This window comes from Hydra vulgaris, chromosome 12 (assembly GCF_038396675.1).
Source record: "Hydra vulgaris chromosome 12, alternate assembly HydraT2T_AEP".
NCBI classification, from domain to species: Eukaryota; Metazoa; Cnidaria; class Hydrozoa; order Anthoathecata; family Hydridae; genus Hydra; species Hydra vulgaris.
Window position 1 is genome coordinate 70,767,501 of NC_088931.1, and position 19,766 is coordinate 70,787,266.

Below are 19,766 nucleotides of genomic sequence, written 5' to 3' on the forward strand. Positions count from 1 at the left end.
CTGGCATGGAATCTTTTATTCCCTCTCGACGATTCCAGGTCAAGCCTCACTCTCCTCCATGGTTTTCCCCACACTGTGCTGCTGCGATTGCCAATCGAAACCGTTACTTCCATATTTATCAGCAAAACAATTCTCCAGAAAACAGACGTCTGTTTATTACTGCTAGAAACAACTGTAAAAAGGTTTTGTCTAACGCCAAAACCCGCTATTCTCAGGTCATGAAATCTCGTATCTCATCTCAAAAATTAGGCTCTCGTGACTTCTGGAGAATCTTTAATAGTATCAATAATAAGGGCAAATCTTTAATTCCACCTCTCTTGTATGGTTCAGACTTTGTCACCTCACCTAAAGACAAAGCCGAACTGTTTGCTAAAAACTTTTCATCAATATCATCTCTTGATTCCACTAATTGCGTTCTACCTGATATTGCCAACAAACAGGTTGATTCATTGCTTGACATTCATATCACTTCAGCATCTGTATCTAAAGTGATTTTCTGTCTAGACTCTTCTACAGCTTGTGGCCCAGACAACATACCTGTTATTGTCTTGCAGAAGTGTTCTCCAGAGCTGTCGTCTATACTCTCAAAACTATTCAACAAGTGCTTATCAGAGTCTTGTTTTCCAGCCTGCTGGAAAGCCGCATCTGTTATCCCTATCTTCAAAAATTCTGGGGAGCGATCTGATTCGTCTAACTACCGTCCCATAAGTCTTCTTCCTATCATAAGCAAGGTTTTTGAATCTTTAATTAACAAACACTTAATTTCTCATCTTGAATCTAATAACTTACTTTCTGACCATCAATATGGATTTCGATCTTCTCGTTCTACAGCTGATTTGCTAACAGTAATAACTGACAGGTTTTATCGTGCATTAGATGAAGGTGGAGAGGTTAAGGCCATCGCTCTTGACATTTCAAAAGCGTTTGATAAAGTTTGGCATGCTGGTCTTCTCCATAAGCTTTCTTCTTATGGTGTATCCGGCAACATCTTTAAGATCATTGAATCCTTCCTTTCCAATCGTAGCATAAAAGTTGTCCTCGATGGACAACACTCTTCTTCTTATTCTGTAACTTCAGGGGTTCCTCAAGGTTCTATCCTTGGCCCTATACTCTTTTTAATTTACATTAACGATCTTCCAGATATTCTCACATCTAAGGTGGCATTGTTTGCTGATGATACTACCATTTATTCTTGTCGTGATAAGAAACCAACACCCTCTGATTGCCTGGAGGGGGCATTTGAGCTTGAAAAGGATCTCACTTCTGCTACAGCATGGGGCTCACAGTGGCTGGTGAACTTTAATTCAGATAAAACTCAATTTTTTTCAGCCAATCGTTATCGCAATAATTTAGATCTTCCTATATTTATGAACGGTGATGTACTCGATGAGTCACCTACTCTTCATCTTCTAGGATTAACTCTTACTTCCAATCTTTCTTGGAAACCATATATCAAATCGGTTGCAAAATTAGCATCTGCTAAGGTTGCATCTCTTTATCGAGCTCGCCACTTTCTTACTCTGGATTCTATTCTCTACCTCTATAAATCTCAAATCCGGCCTTGTATGGAATACTGTTGCCATATCTGGGGCGGATCTTCTAATGATGCCCTTTCTCTTTTAGACAAGGTGCAAAAACGCATTGTAAACATAGTTGGACCTGCTCTTGCAGCCAACCTTCAACCATTATCACATCGTCGTAATGTTGCTTCTCTTTCTCTTTTCTACAAATACTATAATGGGCACTGCTCGAAAGAGCTAGCGTCTCTTGTGCCATCTACTAAAATTCATTCTCGTGTTACTCGTCATTCAATTAAGTGTCATCCTTTTTCTGTGACTGTTCCTAAGTGCTCCAAAAACGCTTATTCGTCTAGTTTTTTTCCTCGAACATCAGCTCTTTGGAATTCGCTTCCTTCATCTTGCTTTCCTGACTCATATAATTTGCAATCTTTTAAATCGTCCGTCAATCGTTATCTTGCTCTACAATGTTCATCTTTTCTCTTACAGTAACTTCCAACTTTAATTAGTGGCTGCTTGCAGCCTTGTTGGAAGCGAAGATGTTTATAATAATAAATAATAAATAACTTTCTTGTTACTACTTTTCACCATATTTCATCCTTGTGGCTTTTAAAACCATGCTGTTTATCAATTGTAAGTCTTGAAATAATAAATGCTTTTCACAAAGCTTTCAAAAATAAAATTATCAAAAACATGCTGTCGAAATTTGATTGATTTCAGATAATATTTTTTGAGCTACAACTGACACTACTCCTAGTATGCCGTGCGCACTTAAATTTCTTGGAATCAATTGGCTGCTGTGCTCATAAACTCCAACTTTGTGTAAAATCAGCTACCAACCAAACAATTCTTATAAAATAGTTGGATATTTTCACTCATCAATGGTCAGATAGGCAGCTCTCAAAAAGTCAAAATCAGATTTCTCAAGGAAAACCCGAGTCAAAGCCTCCAGTGGATGTGGAAATGCGCTTTAACAGCACTACTAACTTATTGGGATGGATTAAAAAAATCATAGTTCTATAGAACTTGCTCTAGTTGAGTGCACACATAAAAAAAAACTATGAAAGTGCCACTGGCTTATCCGCGCATTATAACTTTAAAAAACTGCCTTCGCTCAATGGATAAATAAGGGATAATTAAATTTCTTGATGATCTTACTACACAGTTGGAAATCAAGTTTGAATTAAATGAAGATGTTTTTCTTATTGCTACCATCTTAGACCCTCAATATAAATCAGCAATGTTTACCTTGGCAGAGATGTAAGTTGTAGAGTCATACTTAATGGTATCTGAAAAAAAGCACAATTTAAGTATTTCTAAGGTTCCCAATGAAATTTAAATCATAGGAACAAATTTCTTATCTGAAACAAATGGAACTTTAGATAAAATATTTGAACATTCTAACAATTGAATCCTACCAGAGAAAACTTTAGTGCAGCAATTAAAATTTGAAATTATTGTGTACACCAAAGAGAAAACAATGGGATATTCAGATTGTCAGATTCTTTACTGTAAAAACAAATGTAAAATTTCCCTTTATTATCCAAAGTTGCACTTGATTTTCTTACTGTACAAGCTACAAATTGTTCATCAGAAAGAGTTAACTCTGTGGGAGGAGGAGTAATTGACAGTAAACGCAATAGCCTTTCTGAGCAAAACACGGAACAGTTGATTTGGGCTGAAAGTAACAATAAGAGCTTATTCAAATAACATTCTAGTTGTGTAATTATATACTCTAAGAATTTATATATATATATATATATATATATATATATATATATATATATATATATATATATATATATATATATATATATATAAATTCTTATTCAAATAACATTCATAGATAAAACACTTTTAAGCAAAAAAATTATTTTATCATGCCATAACATGGTTTGAAGGTGTAAGGGTTGTAAAAATGTGTTTTGACGTTTGTTTACAATCCTTTTACAGTGCATGTGATGAATAAAATTGTCCAGCGCGATATTTCACACTTGTAATACTGAAATACATTATCCGCTTGATGCAGAGCGCGCATATTCACGCACTTGATGCAGAGCGCGCATAATCGCGCTCTGCATCAAGTCTTCGAGAGCGATATTCAGACTTGGAAATTGCTTACCATGGGGCCATCCATAAATTACTTACGCAAGTAAGAGGAGGGGTTCACACAAAAGCATACCAATGCTTAAAAGGAAAAGAGTGGACAATTTTTTGTTTGAATTTTTTTTAATGTGAAGTCCGGGAAATCAGACAAAAAACTTTTGTTTTTTAGTTAATGCATTTGTCTATCTACCGAAAAAAATATGTTATTGCAGCTTTGAAATTAAATAAAAACAATGAAATATCGCTATTTACTAAAAGATGACTACATAACTGTGTTTCCTTTTTGGACTTAAATTAACATGCTTGATTGCAGACATTCTAAACAACAGAAACGTTTTCAATTTAAATTAAAGATAAATAATAGTTAAAAATAAAAAAATAAAAGATTAAGAATATTTTGTTTTATCTACAAAAGATGTGCGAAAAATTAAAAACAATAAAACAAAAGAATCTTATGTTTTTACTAAATATTGTTGATTAAAACGATTTTTTGTTATTGTTGATTAAAACAATCTTGTTGATTAAAATGATTTTTTAAAATTCAATCTAGTTTTAATTTTTTAATTTAAATTTTCTATTCTCATTGGGACAAAACTTTTAAAAATAGTAAACATTCCATTCTATCTGTTAGCAGTAATGACTTCATAACTTTTCATTCATTGTTTGTACAAAAAAGAAAACTGCTTTCTAATTTAAAATGAATACGCCATTTATTTATTATCAAATTAATAATATTTTATATACTTGATTATATACTTAATAAATATATAATAGACTTATACTAATATAATATATATTAGTGTAAGTATACATATACTTATACAAATATAATATATAAATAACTTATATACTGACCTATATTTTGAGAAATGTGTTGTGAAACTAGTGATGTAACATTTTTTATTTTGTTGTTTGCGAGCATGCTTCCAAAAGTTTGGATTCAAAGTTATTTAGCAAATATATTTGCTTTGCGTATTGTTTTTTAAAACGTTTTTATTTTTATTTCAAGTTGCGTTTAGCTTTAACTTTTTTAATAAATAGACTGTAATATAAACTTAATTGATTCAATGATACCAGTGAAAATATTAAGTTTATTAATTTATATTTGACAAAAAATATTTGATATTCCAACATTTTGATGTTTTTGAATTTTAAATATAACAGTCATTAATTAATAGAATGTGATCGAACCTGTTGAAACTTAAAGTGAAGATTTAGTTTGATAAACTTTTTTATGCTAGATATTTATAAGATATTTATAAATATTACGCTAGATATTTACAAATATAGGGAGAGATATTTTATTTTTTAACATTTAAGTTTGGAATTTTCATTGAAGTGTTGCAAGTTTTAATATTTTATTACATAGACTTTTATGCAATTCAAATTAAAAGTTCTAGCCAAGCGAAGATTTTTGTCAAATGGACCCTAAAAAACTGGACAAGTTAGTGAGGGGTACGATTAAGCAGATAATACGATAAAGTTCAGCTGGAATTCATATAAAAAAACATGCTGGATTTAGAAGAAATAAACCTTTTTACTAACTTATACTGCATAATTAAATTTAAAGTATGTCACGCACAAATTATGTGTGATGTTTTTATATAACAAATATAACTTCTTTATTTAACAATATGGAAACTCTACTGTTTAAACATATCTTGACTTCAGCAAAAAATTTTTACTAAAAATATTTTCTTTAAAATTGACTTAAAATTTTCACAAGTTCTTCAGACGTGCACGATTTTAAATAATGAAACTAGCGAGCGCTGTTTGTTATTTAATTACATAGTAATTTGGTTATTAATTTTAACTTCGAATAGTGTAAACTGTAGCTCCTTATAAGTTAAATAAAAAAAAAAAATTTTTGTTTTCATTCGTAGCTAAAAAACCTTATTTTACCATAATTGTGCATTTATATGCTTTTTTATCATTATTAAACTACAATAAGTAATTTTTGTTCTTAAATTATAAAACTTTATTTTAAATTGCAATAAATTTGATCTTCTTATTTTACAGCTGATTTGCTAACAGTAATAACCGATAGGCTTTATCGTGCATTAGATAAAGGTGGAGAGGTTGAGGCCAATGCTCTTGACATTTCAAAAGCTTTCGATAAAGTTTGGTATGCTGGTCTTCTCCATAAGCTTTCTTCTTATGGTGTATCTGGTAACATCTTTAAGATTATTGAATCCTTCCTTTCTAATCATAGTATAAAAGTTGTCCTCAATGGACAGCACTCTTCTTCTTATTCTGTAACTTCAGGGGTTCCACAAGGTATATCCTTGGCCCTATACTTATTTTAATTTTCATTAACGATCTTCCAGATATTCTCACATCTAAGATGATACTACCATTTATTCTTGTTGTGATAAGAAACCAACACTCTCTGATTGCTTGAAGGGGCCATTTAAGCACTGGGGGCATTTAACCATTGTGAGCCCCATGCTGTAGCAGAAGTGAGATCCTTGAAAAAGATCTCACTTCTGCTACAGCATGGGGCTCACAGTGGTTGGTGAACTTCAATACAGATAAAACTCAATTTTTTTCAGCCAATCATTATTGCAATAAGTTAGATCTTCCTATATTTATGAACGGTGATGTACTCGATGAGTCATCTACTCTTCATCTTCTAGGATTAACTCTTACTTCCGATCTTTCTTGCAAACCATATATCAAATCAGTTGCAAAGTTAGCATTTGCTAAGGTTGTATCTCTTTATCAAGTTCAACATTTTCTTACTTCGGATTCTATTCTCTATTTCTATAAATCTCAAATCCTGCCTTGTATGGAATACTGTTGCCATATCTGGGGCGGATCTTCTAATGATGTCCTTTCTCTTTTAGACAAAGTGCAAAAATGCATTGTAAACATAGCTGGACTTGCTCTTGCAGCAAACCTCAAACCATTATCACATTGTCGTAATGTCGCTTCTCTTTCTCTTTTCTACAAATACTATAATGGGCACTGCTCTAAAGAGCTAGCATCTCTTGTGCCATCTACTAAAATTCATTCTCGTGTTACTCGTCATTCAATTAAGTCTTATCCTTTTTCTGTGACTGTTTCTAAGTGCTCCAAAAACTCTTATTCCTCTAGTTTTTTTCCTCAAACATCAGTTCTTTAGAATTTGCTTCCTTTATCTTGCTTTCCTGATTCATATAATTTGCAATCCTTCAAGTCGTCTGTCAATCGTTATCTTGCTCTATAATCTTCATCTTTTCTCTTTCAGTAACTTCCGACTTTAATTAGTGGTTGCTTGCAGCCTTGTTGGAAGAGAAGATGTTTAAAAAAAAAAAATTGTAACAATATAGCAGCACTCTCTAGTAGCAGCAGGCTATAAAATAGTCTCTTAATGTAAAACATGTGCACTCCGCACATGTTTTACATTAAAAAAGCAACACTCCTCATATATTTTACCTATTTGTCATTTGATGTAGCAACACTCCTCGCATGTTTTAAAAATATTATAAAACAATAAAAAAACAATTAAATAAAACAACCTTTCAAGTTAGTATTATTGGGATTTTTTTTAAAAAACAATAAAACTTAATCTACATCCTCATTTTTCTTAATTTTTAAACTTATAAATGACATTAAAAAGTAACTTAATTGTTGAAGTTGCTAAAATATCAACAAAAAAAAAGGATTGAAAGTGACTTTTTTACCATTAAAGTCTATATATTATTTAAATTTTATATTATATAAGGATATATACATTTTTTTTGTTATTCACCTCCTCAAGGCCGAGAAGGCCACTACAGATGAGGAGGCTACTTAATAGTGGTTATAACCCTCTCTCAATTCTATAACTCCGAAACACGAACCTTGACGAACAAGGCCGCTGCGCGGAGAAACAAGTTGAGCGCGGTATTACCAGGGACGTGGTGGGGATCGAACTCGGAACCTCTCGCTTATTAAGCGAGCACTTTACCACTACACCACTACCGCATATATATATCTATATATATATATATATATTTATATGTATATATATATATATATATATATATATATATATATATATATATATATATATATATATATATATATATATATATATATATATATATATATATATATATATATATATATATATATATATATATATATATATGTCCTTATAATATAGTAAAAACTATTCTTTTTTAATAAGAAACTACTTTTGACTTTATCAATACAAATTAAAATAAAAAATAGATGCATTCTATATAAAATTATTTTAACATTATAAGTTAATAAGATATCTTAATTTAAACCAGTTATTAAACAATTGAATTCAATTTTGTATCTTTTGCACTAAGCTTCTAAATAATAGACTTTGATTTGAGGCACAAATCAGGTGATTTAAGAATTAGAACAAAAATACACACAAAAAAAAAGCACTAAAGTGTATTCCTGGTTGACGAAAAATAATTTTTTTTTAATTTTCTTTACCCTTAAATTGGATCATAATTTATAAATAGATTTAAAACTTTATCAAATTTAATTTTGGCATTCAAAAGATTTTTATTAAAATTTAGAACCCTCATATATTTTTAATTTTTCATTGTTTTAGAAAAAGGGGTAACGATTTTCATTTTATGTCAACAAAATAAAAGAGTGGCTAAAAAAAGTGAAAATAACTTTAACATCAAAAAGACCTGATTAAAAAAAGACCTAAAAAAGCTACGACTAAAAAATATATATATTTAGAAAAAACATTTTTGATTATGTTTGAAGTATTGTAGAGGCATACACCATCTTACTTTGCAAGAAAAAATGTATAAAAGTTGTATATCTGGATTTAATTTGTTTTGTTTTCTGTACTAGTGCAAAAAAAAATTTTTATGTTACTGTATATTTAGTTTTTAATTGAACTGTTAATTAGTTTTCAAGTTCAGAAACTAGTTTAATATTTTCTTTTAAAATAGTTTAAGCTTTGAACAAAAAATGTTAATGCATATTTTTTTGAATTTTTAATAAGATGCTTACAAGTAAAAATAAAATTAATATAAATATTACCTGCAATACTAACTTAATTACTTCTGGGTCATTATTATCCATAAATAAAACTAGTCCAGCGAGGCATCCTTGATCCTAATAAATCAACAATAATATTATATTTTAATAATACACTAAAGTCAATAAGGAGAAACCACTTTTATTAAATTTAAAACAACTTTAAGCTCCAAAAAAATTTAGAATCTTTTTTTTTTAATTCTGATTTACTCCAAGCAAGGCTGCTTGGAGTAAATCAGAATTAAAAAAAAAAGTTACTAGAAAACAATAAACAATGTTAAAGAGCAAGGAAACAATTCACAGAAGATTTGAAAAGTTGTAGGTTGAATGAGTCAGGGAAACATGAAGGTGGGAGAAAGTTCGAAAGAGTTGAAGTGCAGGGGGTAAACAAATAAAAGTTTTTAGACCATACAGAGACAGAGTAAACAAATGAGACTCTGAATGACGAGTCATGCGAGAATGAGTTTTCTGATATATGATAGCTCCTTTAAGCAGTAACCATGATAGTAATTGTAGAATAGAGAAAGAGATGCAACTTAACAATGATGGGAGACTCAAGCTTAGCAGATAAAGCGGATCCAACTTTGCTTACAACGCATTTTTGAACCTTATCTAGTAGAGAAAGCATCAAGCCAAACATGACAACAGTATTCCATACAGGGACATATAAGAGATTTATAGAGGTAGAGAATGGAACAAGGAGTAAGAAAATGGCAAGATAAAGAAAAGCAATTTTAGCTGATGCTAATTCACCAATTGATTGTATATATGGTTTCCATGAAAGGTCAGTAGTAAACGATAATCCAAGAAGACATAAAGAAGAGGACTCAGTGAGATTTGCCATTCATTAACATAGGAATGTCTAACTATTACAATAGTTGTTTGCAGTAAATAACTGAGTTTTGTTGGAGTTTAAATTAAGAAGCCATTGTGAGCCCCAATGCAACTGTTACAGAAGTGAGATCAGATTCAAGATTGGCTACCTGTTTTAAGCGATCAAAAAAAGAAGACTTTTTGTCAAGACAGGAGTATAAAGTTGAGTCATCAGCAAAAAGAGCTACTTTAGATGTAAGCAGGGGCTATTATAGACTATTTTTGACAGCTCCAACCATATTTGGGTGCAGCCCAAATTAAAAATTGAGGACCTTTTTTTTTTTTACATTTTTATTGTCTTATATTGTCTTTTTCCCAGAAAAACGCTGATTTTCGGCAATATTTCCGCTAAATTTCTTCGGGCGGGGGTACCACTGCCCAAATTTTTTTCCTAAAATAGCCCCTAGTAAGGTTGTCAGGAAGATCAATAATGTAGATAATAAACAAAACACGACCAAGCATAGAACCTTGAGGTATCCCAGAAGTTACTGGAAATGAAGAAGAGTGTTGGCCTTCAAAGATGATTTTAATAATCAACAATAATTAGAGGGATCAAAATTTTCACTGGAGATTTTATCTGTGAAAATTGGAACAACAAATGCCATTTTCAGCAGGCAGGAAAACAAGACTCAGTCAAGCATTTATTAAATAGTTTAGGGAGAATTTAAGAGAGAACAATTTTGTAAAACTATGGCAGGAATGTTGCCTATACCACAAGCCGTAGAAGAATTGAGATATGACTTTAGCAGCGGAAGCTGGAGTGATTTGAATGACTAACAACAAGTTAACCTGTTTAATTGGAATGGAATGTTTAAAAGGAAGAGAATGGCCATAAGAATCCAGAGTTGAATTAAAAGAAAAATTCTTTGCAAATAGTTCTGCCTTAACCTTTGGAGAGGAAAGATCAGTCCCTTCAATGAGAGATGGAATGTTAGACCTATCTTTGTTAATGATGCTGTTGAAGATTTTCCAAAAGATTGGGTGAATCCAAAAACAAAGTATGAGATTAAAGATTTAAAGAGATCATTGCATGATCAGAACCACCTAAGGGAGAAAAAGAACAAACTGAACACAAGCTAGGATCAGAGACAAGACATAGATCAAGGAGTGAAAGTAAATTATTAGGCTTGTTAGAAAAGCAAGTCACAAAATTAACTACTTAAGTAAGAGATTGACAAAAAAAACAATATTCACAGAGGAGTAACAAAAGAGGTCAGAGTTAATTTGATCAGAAATTTTATCTAGAAGCATGTAGTCTTCTTGGGAAGAAAGAAAATGATAAAAAACAAAGTGAAAAGTGATAGAGTGAAAAAGTGCTTAGCAGAAGCACATAAATGAATGATCAAAGGATTCAAACCTGATTTTATAACAAATAGGTGAATTGAAGTATGTGTATACTCCCAAGCCAAGCATGTGACTATTGAAGTCTTTTTGAATCAAAGATAGTACCCATCAACACTGAAAATAGAAGAAGGAATAACAGAACTTAAATTAGTCTCATTAAGAGCAGGCAAGTCTAGTTAATTTGACAAGAGGTAAAACTCAACTGATGGAAGATTACTTCGTAGACAACGAATATTTGTAAATGATATATAAAACAGTTAGGTGGTGGGAATGGTTTTTTATGTTTAACATTTTAAGTTACTTTTAATATGATTTAAGTTTAAAGAGACTTGACACATTCATATATATATCATGGCCTCCTAAGCAATGAGCTATGCAATTATCTCAGTCCTGTTAATTAACCTTAAGTTGTAACACAGGGCTCCTTATATGGCCTCGAGAATGTGCACTAAAAGCAGAAACAGGCACACCATTCATGGCACTGTTAATATTCTGATATTTAGTAGCTGTTGACGGAATCATCCTTTCTGAGAGTTCACAGTACCACAGAGTACTGGATACCAGCTGGCCTCAGAACCATTAAACTGTGTTTTAGAGCTGTACCCTCATAAAGTTAACAGAAAGAGTTGCATAGCCACTATCAAGGAGGTACAAGCAAACACCTATGAATAGAATCAAGAAGATCCAGCATTCATCATACTAGGTAGGAAACAATGTAACACAGATTCATATCTACGCCAGCCATAGATGAAGCCATAGATGAAGAAGGGGTTTAAGACTGGTTAGCAAAATTATTCTGCTTACCGCTAAAGTCTTTGCCTAGGAGGCCACCTACAGTAGCCGGATGCAGTTAACCTCTGACCAAGATGAGTATTTTTATCGAGACACCATCTCTAGCCTTTACCCAGCCAAGATCCCTGAGGCAGGGGATTTTTAAGTCGGAGTTTGTTTCTCCTAGCCTAAAAAAGTACACCCTACAAGGCAGCAGGACATGGGGCAGGTAGTACTGGGTTACATGATACCAGTAGCAGGGTGATTGTGATGATCCTGAACCTGACCTGACCTAGAGCAGCTAACAGGAACTACTTTATGCAAACAGTGCCTTAAAACATCAGGTATGAAATTTTAGAAATGCATTAGGAAAAACACTACATCTAACAAAATACTAGAGATTAAGGTAAGCTTAGGTTTCATAGTTAGAGTAACTAATTAGTTACTGAGTTTTCACACTGCACCAAAGATTTAAAAAAAACACAAACATACATAAAGTAACTTACAGGTGAGTAAACACCGCATCAGGGATTCAGACAGGACACAAACATTCATATAAAAAGTAACTTAACATTCATATATAAGTTAACTTATAAATATATTTAAAGGAACAGAACAAATAGCAATGCAAATGTTTTAACTAGTTCGAATCTATGGAAACTCAGTGAAAATAAGAATGACTATTTCAAACTTAAATAAAACTCAGAGAAAACAAGAACGATACTTTATGTGATTTACTCAATATATGAAGATACTTACAAAACTAAAGAACAAACCTCCAGCCCTCAGAATTAGAAAAACTCTTTTTGTTCAGTATGAGATCAGCACAAAATCTTTAACACAAAGATTTCATTATAACATCATTGAAACAAAGTCAGCAAAAAACTGCCAACCTCAGCAATTAGGTCATCATTTCTGAATGCTGACTTAAATTCCAAAAGCTGAACCAGTAATTCACAAAAAAGCGAAGAAAAAAAGTCATAACACAACTATCAATTGCGTAAACATATATATTCTGCAGAAAAAAATCCACTAATTAACAGAAGTGTTAATTAGTATAACTCATGGTAAAAGAAGAACAGCATATTGGAATTTATATATATATGTATGTATATATTTATATAAACATCATCACGATCTTCATCACAATTATCATCATCATCATCGTCATCATTGCTTAAGCTTCTATAATTTATAACTGTTTCTCTAGAACTTAAACAATCTCGAGCATCTTCTTTCATTACATATTTACATATGGTAATATGTAAATATGTAATGAAATAGACTTAAAGATAGTGTGTTACATATGGTATGAACTATAGCTAGTTCATACCATATGTAACACACTATCTTTAAGTTTTCTAACTTCTACCTCTACCTTTTTCTCCTGAAGCTGCCAAATCATCTACATCCTTATTGCTCAACATACATAAACCACCTTAATCTTCTCTGACTAAGCTTGCTCGATACACTAACTATTCCTAGTTATTGTCCAAGATCGTGGCTTCTTTTTAGAGTCACACCACACATCTATCTGATTATCAGCTTCTCTCAGCAAATATTGCACCTTATAAATAGGAGTTGCCTGCATTGGAGCAGCACCTTATTTGAAACACTTGCATTTGTTTCGGAAGTAAAATGTCTCATAACTATACTTTGAATTTTTCTAGTAAAATATTTTATCTTTTATTTTTTGAGAGATTTTGAAAGTTATCTCTTGAAAAAATGCATGAGCACCATTATTAAAGTTTTTTTGCATTGTTTTTCTTAAGATTTAAGTGATTTAATTTGGTGTCCACAAAATATTGATTGCACTGGGTAAACTATCTATGGATTATATAGTTTTCTGTGTTTAATGTGATGGGATTAAAAATGCATGTAATAACATAAACTTATAAATTGCTGCAAGCATGATATTGCAGTGATATAACAAAATCATCAAAAAATTCCTTGATCAGAACTATAAACTTTTCCTTAATCAGTGATAAAATCAAAGGTTTGAAGAAATTGTTCATGCATAATTTAAAAATAAATAGTTTCAATCAAAAACCTCAAAAATAATACTTAGTGATTTTTAATTGATAAAATAAAAGCCTACTAAATCTTATAATTTGCCAGAGTCAGATTTGTAAAAAGTTTTATAATTAGCCGGGGTCCCGGTCACTTACAAGTCACATCACACTCAGATACCAACCATGGCAAATACTTTGTTCATTAAACAATTTGAAAATATTTTCCTATGCTTATTTGTTATAACCCATATAACAATGTTATGTAGGGAGATGTATTGTAAAGTAACAAAATTATGTATCAAAATACCCTTTATTTTTACGTAACAAAACATAAAATTTTTACATAATGATGCACAACAATGTAACGTGCGAGGTATTTTGTCAATATCTAAAAATTAAATAATTTATTTTTAAATCAAATGTATCACATATATATTTTATATATGTGTGAACATTGCTTCACAATGTAAGAATATAAAAACTTAAAAACAATAGGAGAAATCAAGTATATTAAAAATGTTAAAAAGCAATAAATGCAAATTATAATTATAACTATAAACTGACATATTATGAATGATACATTAACTACAAACATAAACTTCACATATATTAAAAAAAAAAAATTTATATACATATTTGTTTGTGGATTAATAAAAACCCAAAAAAATGTAAAAAAACTTGTACTTCTGTGACAATAACATTGAATAACTTATAAATTACCTAATTTGTAAGTTGTTTATAAAATTTAAATTTATAAACTATTCGAATTCTTAAATTTGGAATTAACATATTTTTATCAACCTATTATGTCCAAACAAAAGGTTTAGACTTTAAAATGTTTTTATTTTTAAGACATTGATTTAAAATCAGATACTTTAAATTCAGCACAATATCATTTACAACGTTGCAGTAAAAATAAAATTAAAAAAGGGCTAATGAAAGTACAATCTAAAATCTTTGAGTCATAATTTTTCACTGAGATTTTTTTGTGTTAAAATGAAAACTAAATTAAAAAAACAAAAAAAAAGTTTCAATTTTAAAAAATACTTTAAATAATGATTTTTAAGAAAAAGTTTATACTCTTCCAACAAACTATGCCAATTAACAATGAATTATGTCAAATTCAATCAAGTAGTTAACTTTTGAATAACTTTAATAAAATATAATTTCTAAAATTGATTGTACAAATTAAAAAAATAATGCATAGCAATCCTTAAAAATTTATTAAAATTTATAAAAAATTCTGTTTACCTTTTAAAGAAACTCTTAATTTTTTAAACGTTAAAAAGCACAATTACTCGTAAACAATTTTATTAATTAAAAATTTTAAGACAATTTATTGTCATTTTAACTCAATTAACGATCAAAAAACTATTGATTTATAATAAATCATGAGTTTTTGATCGTTAATTGAGTAAAAATGATTTATAATTTTATGATTATAAAATTATAAGCCAATATATTTGATAGATACATATAACATCACAATATAATTATTATTATTACTAATTATATATTTACCTTAAGTAAGTATTTTTAAATTATGACATTAATCTTCATAATAAGTTATTACTTTAAATAAACCATTTTTTAATAAAGAAATCAATATGCAATGAATCAACTATATAAAATAATACAAAATCATACTTTGACAATGGTATCTCTATTTTGAGGATTCTTTGCAAGTGAGTGAAACTGGTTTACAATCGCCAAAGGATCCATTGGTGTAAAGGACAAGATTCTTGTTGTAGTTTGAAGAAAGCAAGTGATTGGTTTGATTATCAAACCATTTAGGAGGAATTGTCTGACTGAGTATTAAAAAAGTAACCCACTATTTTTAAATAGTAAAAGTTATACTTAAGACCTGTAAAATGGATCAATTTAACAAATCACCAAACTCATTAAAAATAGTTGCGAGACTTTTTCTCGGACTAAATTTATTTACTCCTGCAACGCGCGTAGCCGCAAACGGAATTAGCTCCCTTGAAGTTAACCATGTGCGAGATCTCGTCTCGTTCTTGTTTCTCGTGAGAAATGGGACTTCTCGTGAGGAACGAGAAATAGAAAATTCTCGCGAGAAGTAGAACGAGACTAAATATTATATTATTTTCCAAATTAAAAATTGTTATAATTTACAAAATGCTTAATAATTTGTTTTTTTAATTAATTAATATTTTGACTCCGTGATTTTAATTAGATTTTTAATTAGATTTTTTAATTAGATTTTTTTTTTAAATCTAATTTTTAATTAGATTTTAAATACAAAAACTTTTTGTATAAAATGGTGCACTTTCGACTTAATTTCATTAGTTTACCAGTGGAATTTAACTTGACACATACTGTTCATATTGAAAAGAAATATTCTTGCCTTATTTCAACGATCAAAAATGTCACCAAGAAAAAACAAAATCTGGAGATATTTTCAAAAAACAAGTGACGGTGCTGAATGCAAGGCGTGCAAAAAGTCTTTGAAAACAAAAGATAAAAACACAAGCGGACTTTATCGTCACCTCGAAAAAAAACATAGCCAAGATTACGTTGAGTATTCTGAAAAAACTGACGACTCTCTTCTTCCTCCTCCTAAGAAGAAACAACAAACCATGGTCGAAATGCTTGAAACAAAGTCCAAATATGACAAAGACAATTCCATTCAAAAACAGTTTGACTCTGCAATGCTGGATTACTTTTGCACTGATCTTACATCCTTTTCAGCAGTCGAAGGAAGAGGTTTCAAGAAATTGTTTGACATTGCAAACCTAAACTGAGCCTTCATCACAGAACAACATATTCAAGAAAGCTTTCAATTCGGTCTAGAGAAGTTCAAGCTGGAATGAAGAGCATAACAACGGAGATTACGCCAAATCTAAAAAGTGCTGCATTTACTTCTGACCTTTGGACTTCTAGAGCTCAGGACAGCTACATCTCTTGGACTTTTCATGCTATATACGAAAATTGGAGACTACATCACTGGACACCCCATGTCCAACAGTTCCCAGGCAGACACACAGGTATCCTAATTGAAGAAAAGCTGGATTCTTTCTTAGAAGAACTAAATTTGCATGCTGATTTGCCAATGTACTGAGTGAACGACCAGGCAAGAGACATGAAACTTGCAGTCAAATGTTCAAAGCGCCTTGACCAATACTTGTGCAACAATCATATTTTGCAATGTGCAGTTCGAGACTCATTTGGAATGACTGCTGGAATGGATGATGCGTTGCAAACATGCAAAGATTTGGCTTCTTTAACTCACCAGTCAACAGTTGCAGCTGAGTTGCTTGAATCAGAATCAGACGCTCAAGGAATCAATTTTAGACAGTTACGCCAATCTGTTGACACAAGATGGAATAGTGAACTGGATTGCATGGCTTCTGTCCTACATCTAAAGAGTGCAATTATCAGCTTATGTGCAAATGAAGATATTTTTTCTTCAAAGACCATCAGTGCATCACAGTGGAAATCAATCGAGGGAGCAGTAGAAATTTTGGCACCACTTAAAGAAGCTACAAAAACGTGGTCGGCTGAGTCTATTCCAAAAATTAACACGTCTGCCGATTCTCTTTATTTAATCCATGACAAAATTAATCAATTTATTGAGACGGATGAAAAGCTGCATTGATAAAAGATTTCCTCTTTGTCACACTGGAAACTTATTGAGTGCTGCAGCAAACTACTTAAATCCTGCTTTAAAGGGACTTCACTTAAAGCTCTTCAAAAAATTTCAAACAACAAAAGAATGGTTAGCCTCACAGGTTAAGGATAATGTTGAGTGCCAACCTGTTGCCAGAGTCCTTTCAGCAGATTTGTCCCCTAATTCAAAACTGAAGCGCAAGATAAACGTCAGACTTGAAACACAAGAGCCAACATCTAAACTGAATCCTATTTTGAGCAAAATGTGCCAGTATGAATATCTCCCTGATGCCAAAAAAGACTTTCCGATTCTTGATTGGTGGAAATTGCATTTAAATACATTGCTAGAACTCTCTTTATTAGCTGGACAAAATTTAGCTATTCCAGCAAGTTCAACTAAATCAGAGAGAGTTTTTAGCTCAGGTGGAAATGTCGTCCGATCATCTAGACACAACTTACACCCAGAAAAAGTAGAACAAATCATCTTAATCAGAGAAAACATTGTCTTGCTGGAAAAGTTTGGTAAAAAAATTCTGAATTATTATTTGAAAAAGTTGTTTACATTTGACAAATGTCGTTTGAGTCTATTTGTCAAAACTATGTTTACATTTTTTTTTACTTGGATTTTAATAAATTTGTTTTTAAAAATTTTTAAATTTCTCGTCTCGTCTCGTTCTCGGTCTAACGAGAAGTAGAAACTTCTCGTCTCAGTCTCGTCTCGGTTTGAAAAAACCTAGTCTCGCTCATGCTTACTTATAGTTACCAAATAAATGTATAAAAATTGTTTATTTCCCTTGAGCGACATTGGCTAGTGAATAAATAAACGAAATTGGCTAGCAAGTTTAATAACAATTAAAACAATACTGCTACCAAAATTTCGAGTTAATAAGGCAAGCAACTTGTTAGGGACAGCTTGACAAGTTGTTCCTAACAGTTACATTAGTAGTTGTCCCCTAATAGTTACGACTAGTTTTTTTGCTGCAAGTTGCTGTAATAATGTTGTCGTACCTATTAAAGTAATTATTTTGCTAATTATGCTCCTACATCTCTTCTTATGTTCCAACACCTCTTCTTATGTTCCTACATCTCTTATTATGTCCCTACATTTCTTATTATGTTCCTACATCTCTTATTATGTTCCTACATCTCTTATTATGTTCCTACATCTCTTATTATGTTCCTACATCTCTTATTATGTTCCTACATCTCTTATTATGTTCCTACATCTCTTATTATGTTCCTACATCTCTTATTATGTTCCTACATCTCTTATTATGTTCCTACATTTCTTAGCGACAAAGCAAGCAAAAACCTAATCAAACTTCATTTGGTTTGCAGTATAAAGTCACAAAAAACAAAGTCACAATAATCGCGAATGAGGAAAGTAAACAAAAAATGAATTATTTTTTACTATTATTTACATAGTAATTAAGTGCAATCCAAAACATTCAGGCATGTTTCTGTATAAGAACTTTTCATCACCAATGACCAAAAGTGATTTCGCAATATAGATAACAAGTTTCGTTAGATAGTAAGTTTTCTGTTTTGCTTCATTTAATTTGATTGTATTTGGAAGTCTTTTTACGTTTTCTGAAATTTAATTTTTTTATGTCCGATTGTTGATTGATTTTCACCAAATGTAAGAAGCCATTTTATCTAACTGACCCCTTTACTCATCAGTTTAAAGTCCACAGAAAAATACTAAACGATTTCAAGTTTTAAATCCTTATCTATCATACATTATATTTCTAGCTTTTTTTAAAAGTTATCTAGGTGCTCCAAGAAGTTGTAACTGTCTTATTGAAGAGCACCGCGAAATGGCATTTAACCATGAAATTCACGCCTCCTTTCTTACTAATAATGCATTTAGTCATTTCTTGATGACGGTCAATACTTAACCAAATAATTTGGAAACCAATAAAACAAAATCGCAAATTTTTAAATATTTACAAATCAGGAATAAAAAACCAAAAAAAATTTTATGTTTGAAATATGATAAATTATATTAATAATTTGCATTGTAAATATAAACAAAAAATGGCATGCTTTATTTTATTTAAAATTAGAATTTATAAATAATAATTCAATGAAAGTTTGTTATAATGAAACTGCAGCTATTTTGTAATTTAACGGATTAAAACTTCAAGGGGCTTGTATTTCTTAATATTTCTCTTGTAAATCAAAGAGATTATGCTTTACTATATATTTTCTTGTAACTTAAAAGGCCAAACATCAATGATATTGAAAAAGAAAAAAAGAATGTTAGTAATATATAATAAATCTTGCAATATTATTATATTTTTTCACATGTCAATACTTTCATCTTCCAAATTAAAAAAGTACCTTCTTAATCGTTTATTGTTTCATCTTCAAAATTAATAATTTCTGTTGATTCCATTGATTCTGAATCTGAAGAATTTGATTGGTTTAACGATTCCTTATTCCCTACCTCTAAAAATATAAAACTCTTTGCATCTTTTGAAAGCTTGTTCACGTTTTCTTAAACTTGTCAAGA

At 30.8% G+C, this 19,766-nt stretch overlaps 1 protein-coding gene across 1 annotated transcript in view; it reads right to left on the reverse strand.

The window, feature by feature from the left end:
- LOC100197676 (armadillo repeat-containing protein 1) overlaps positions 1 to 15,592 on the reverse strand; it is a 37,759-nt gene extending 22,167 nt beyond the window's left edge. The window contains exons 1-2 of the mRNA XM_065814275.1: positions 15,269 to 15,592; positions 8,625 to 8,699 (exon numbers count right to left, since the gene is read on the reverse strand). Coding sequence (XP_065670347.1) covers positions 8,625 to 8,699; positions 15,269 to 15,343 — 150 coding nt within the window. The 5' untranslated portion in view covers positions 15,344 to 15,592. The remainder of the gene's footprint in view (positions 1 to 8,624; positions 8,700 to 15,268) is intronic.
- Positions 15,593 to 19,766: the final 4,174 nt, after the last annotated feature.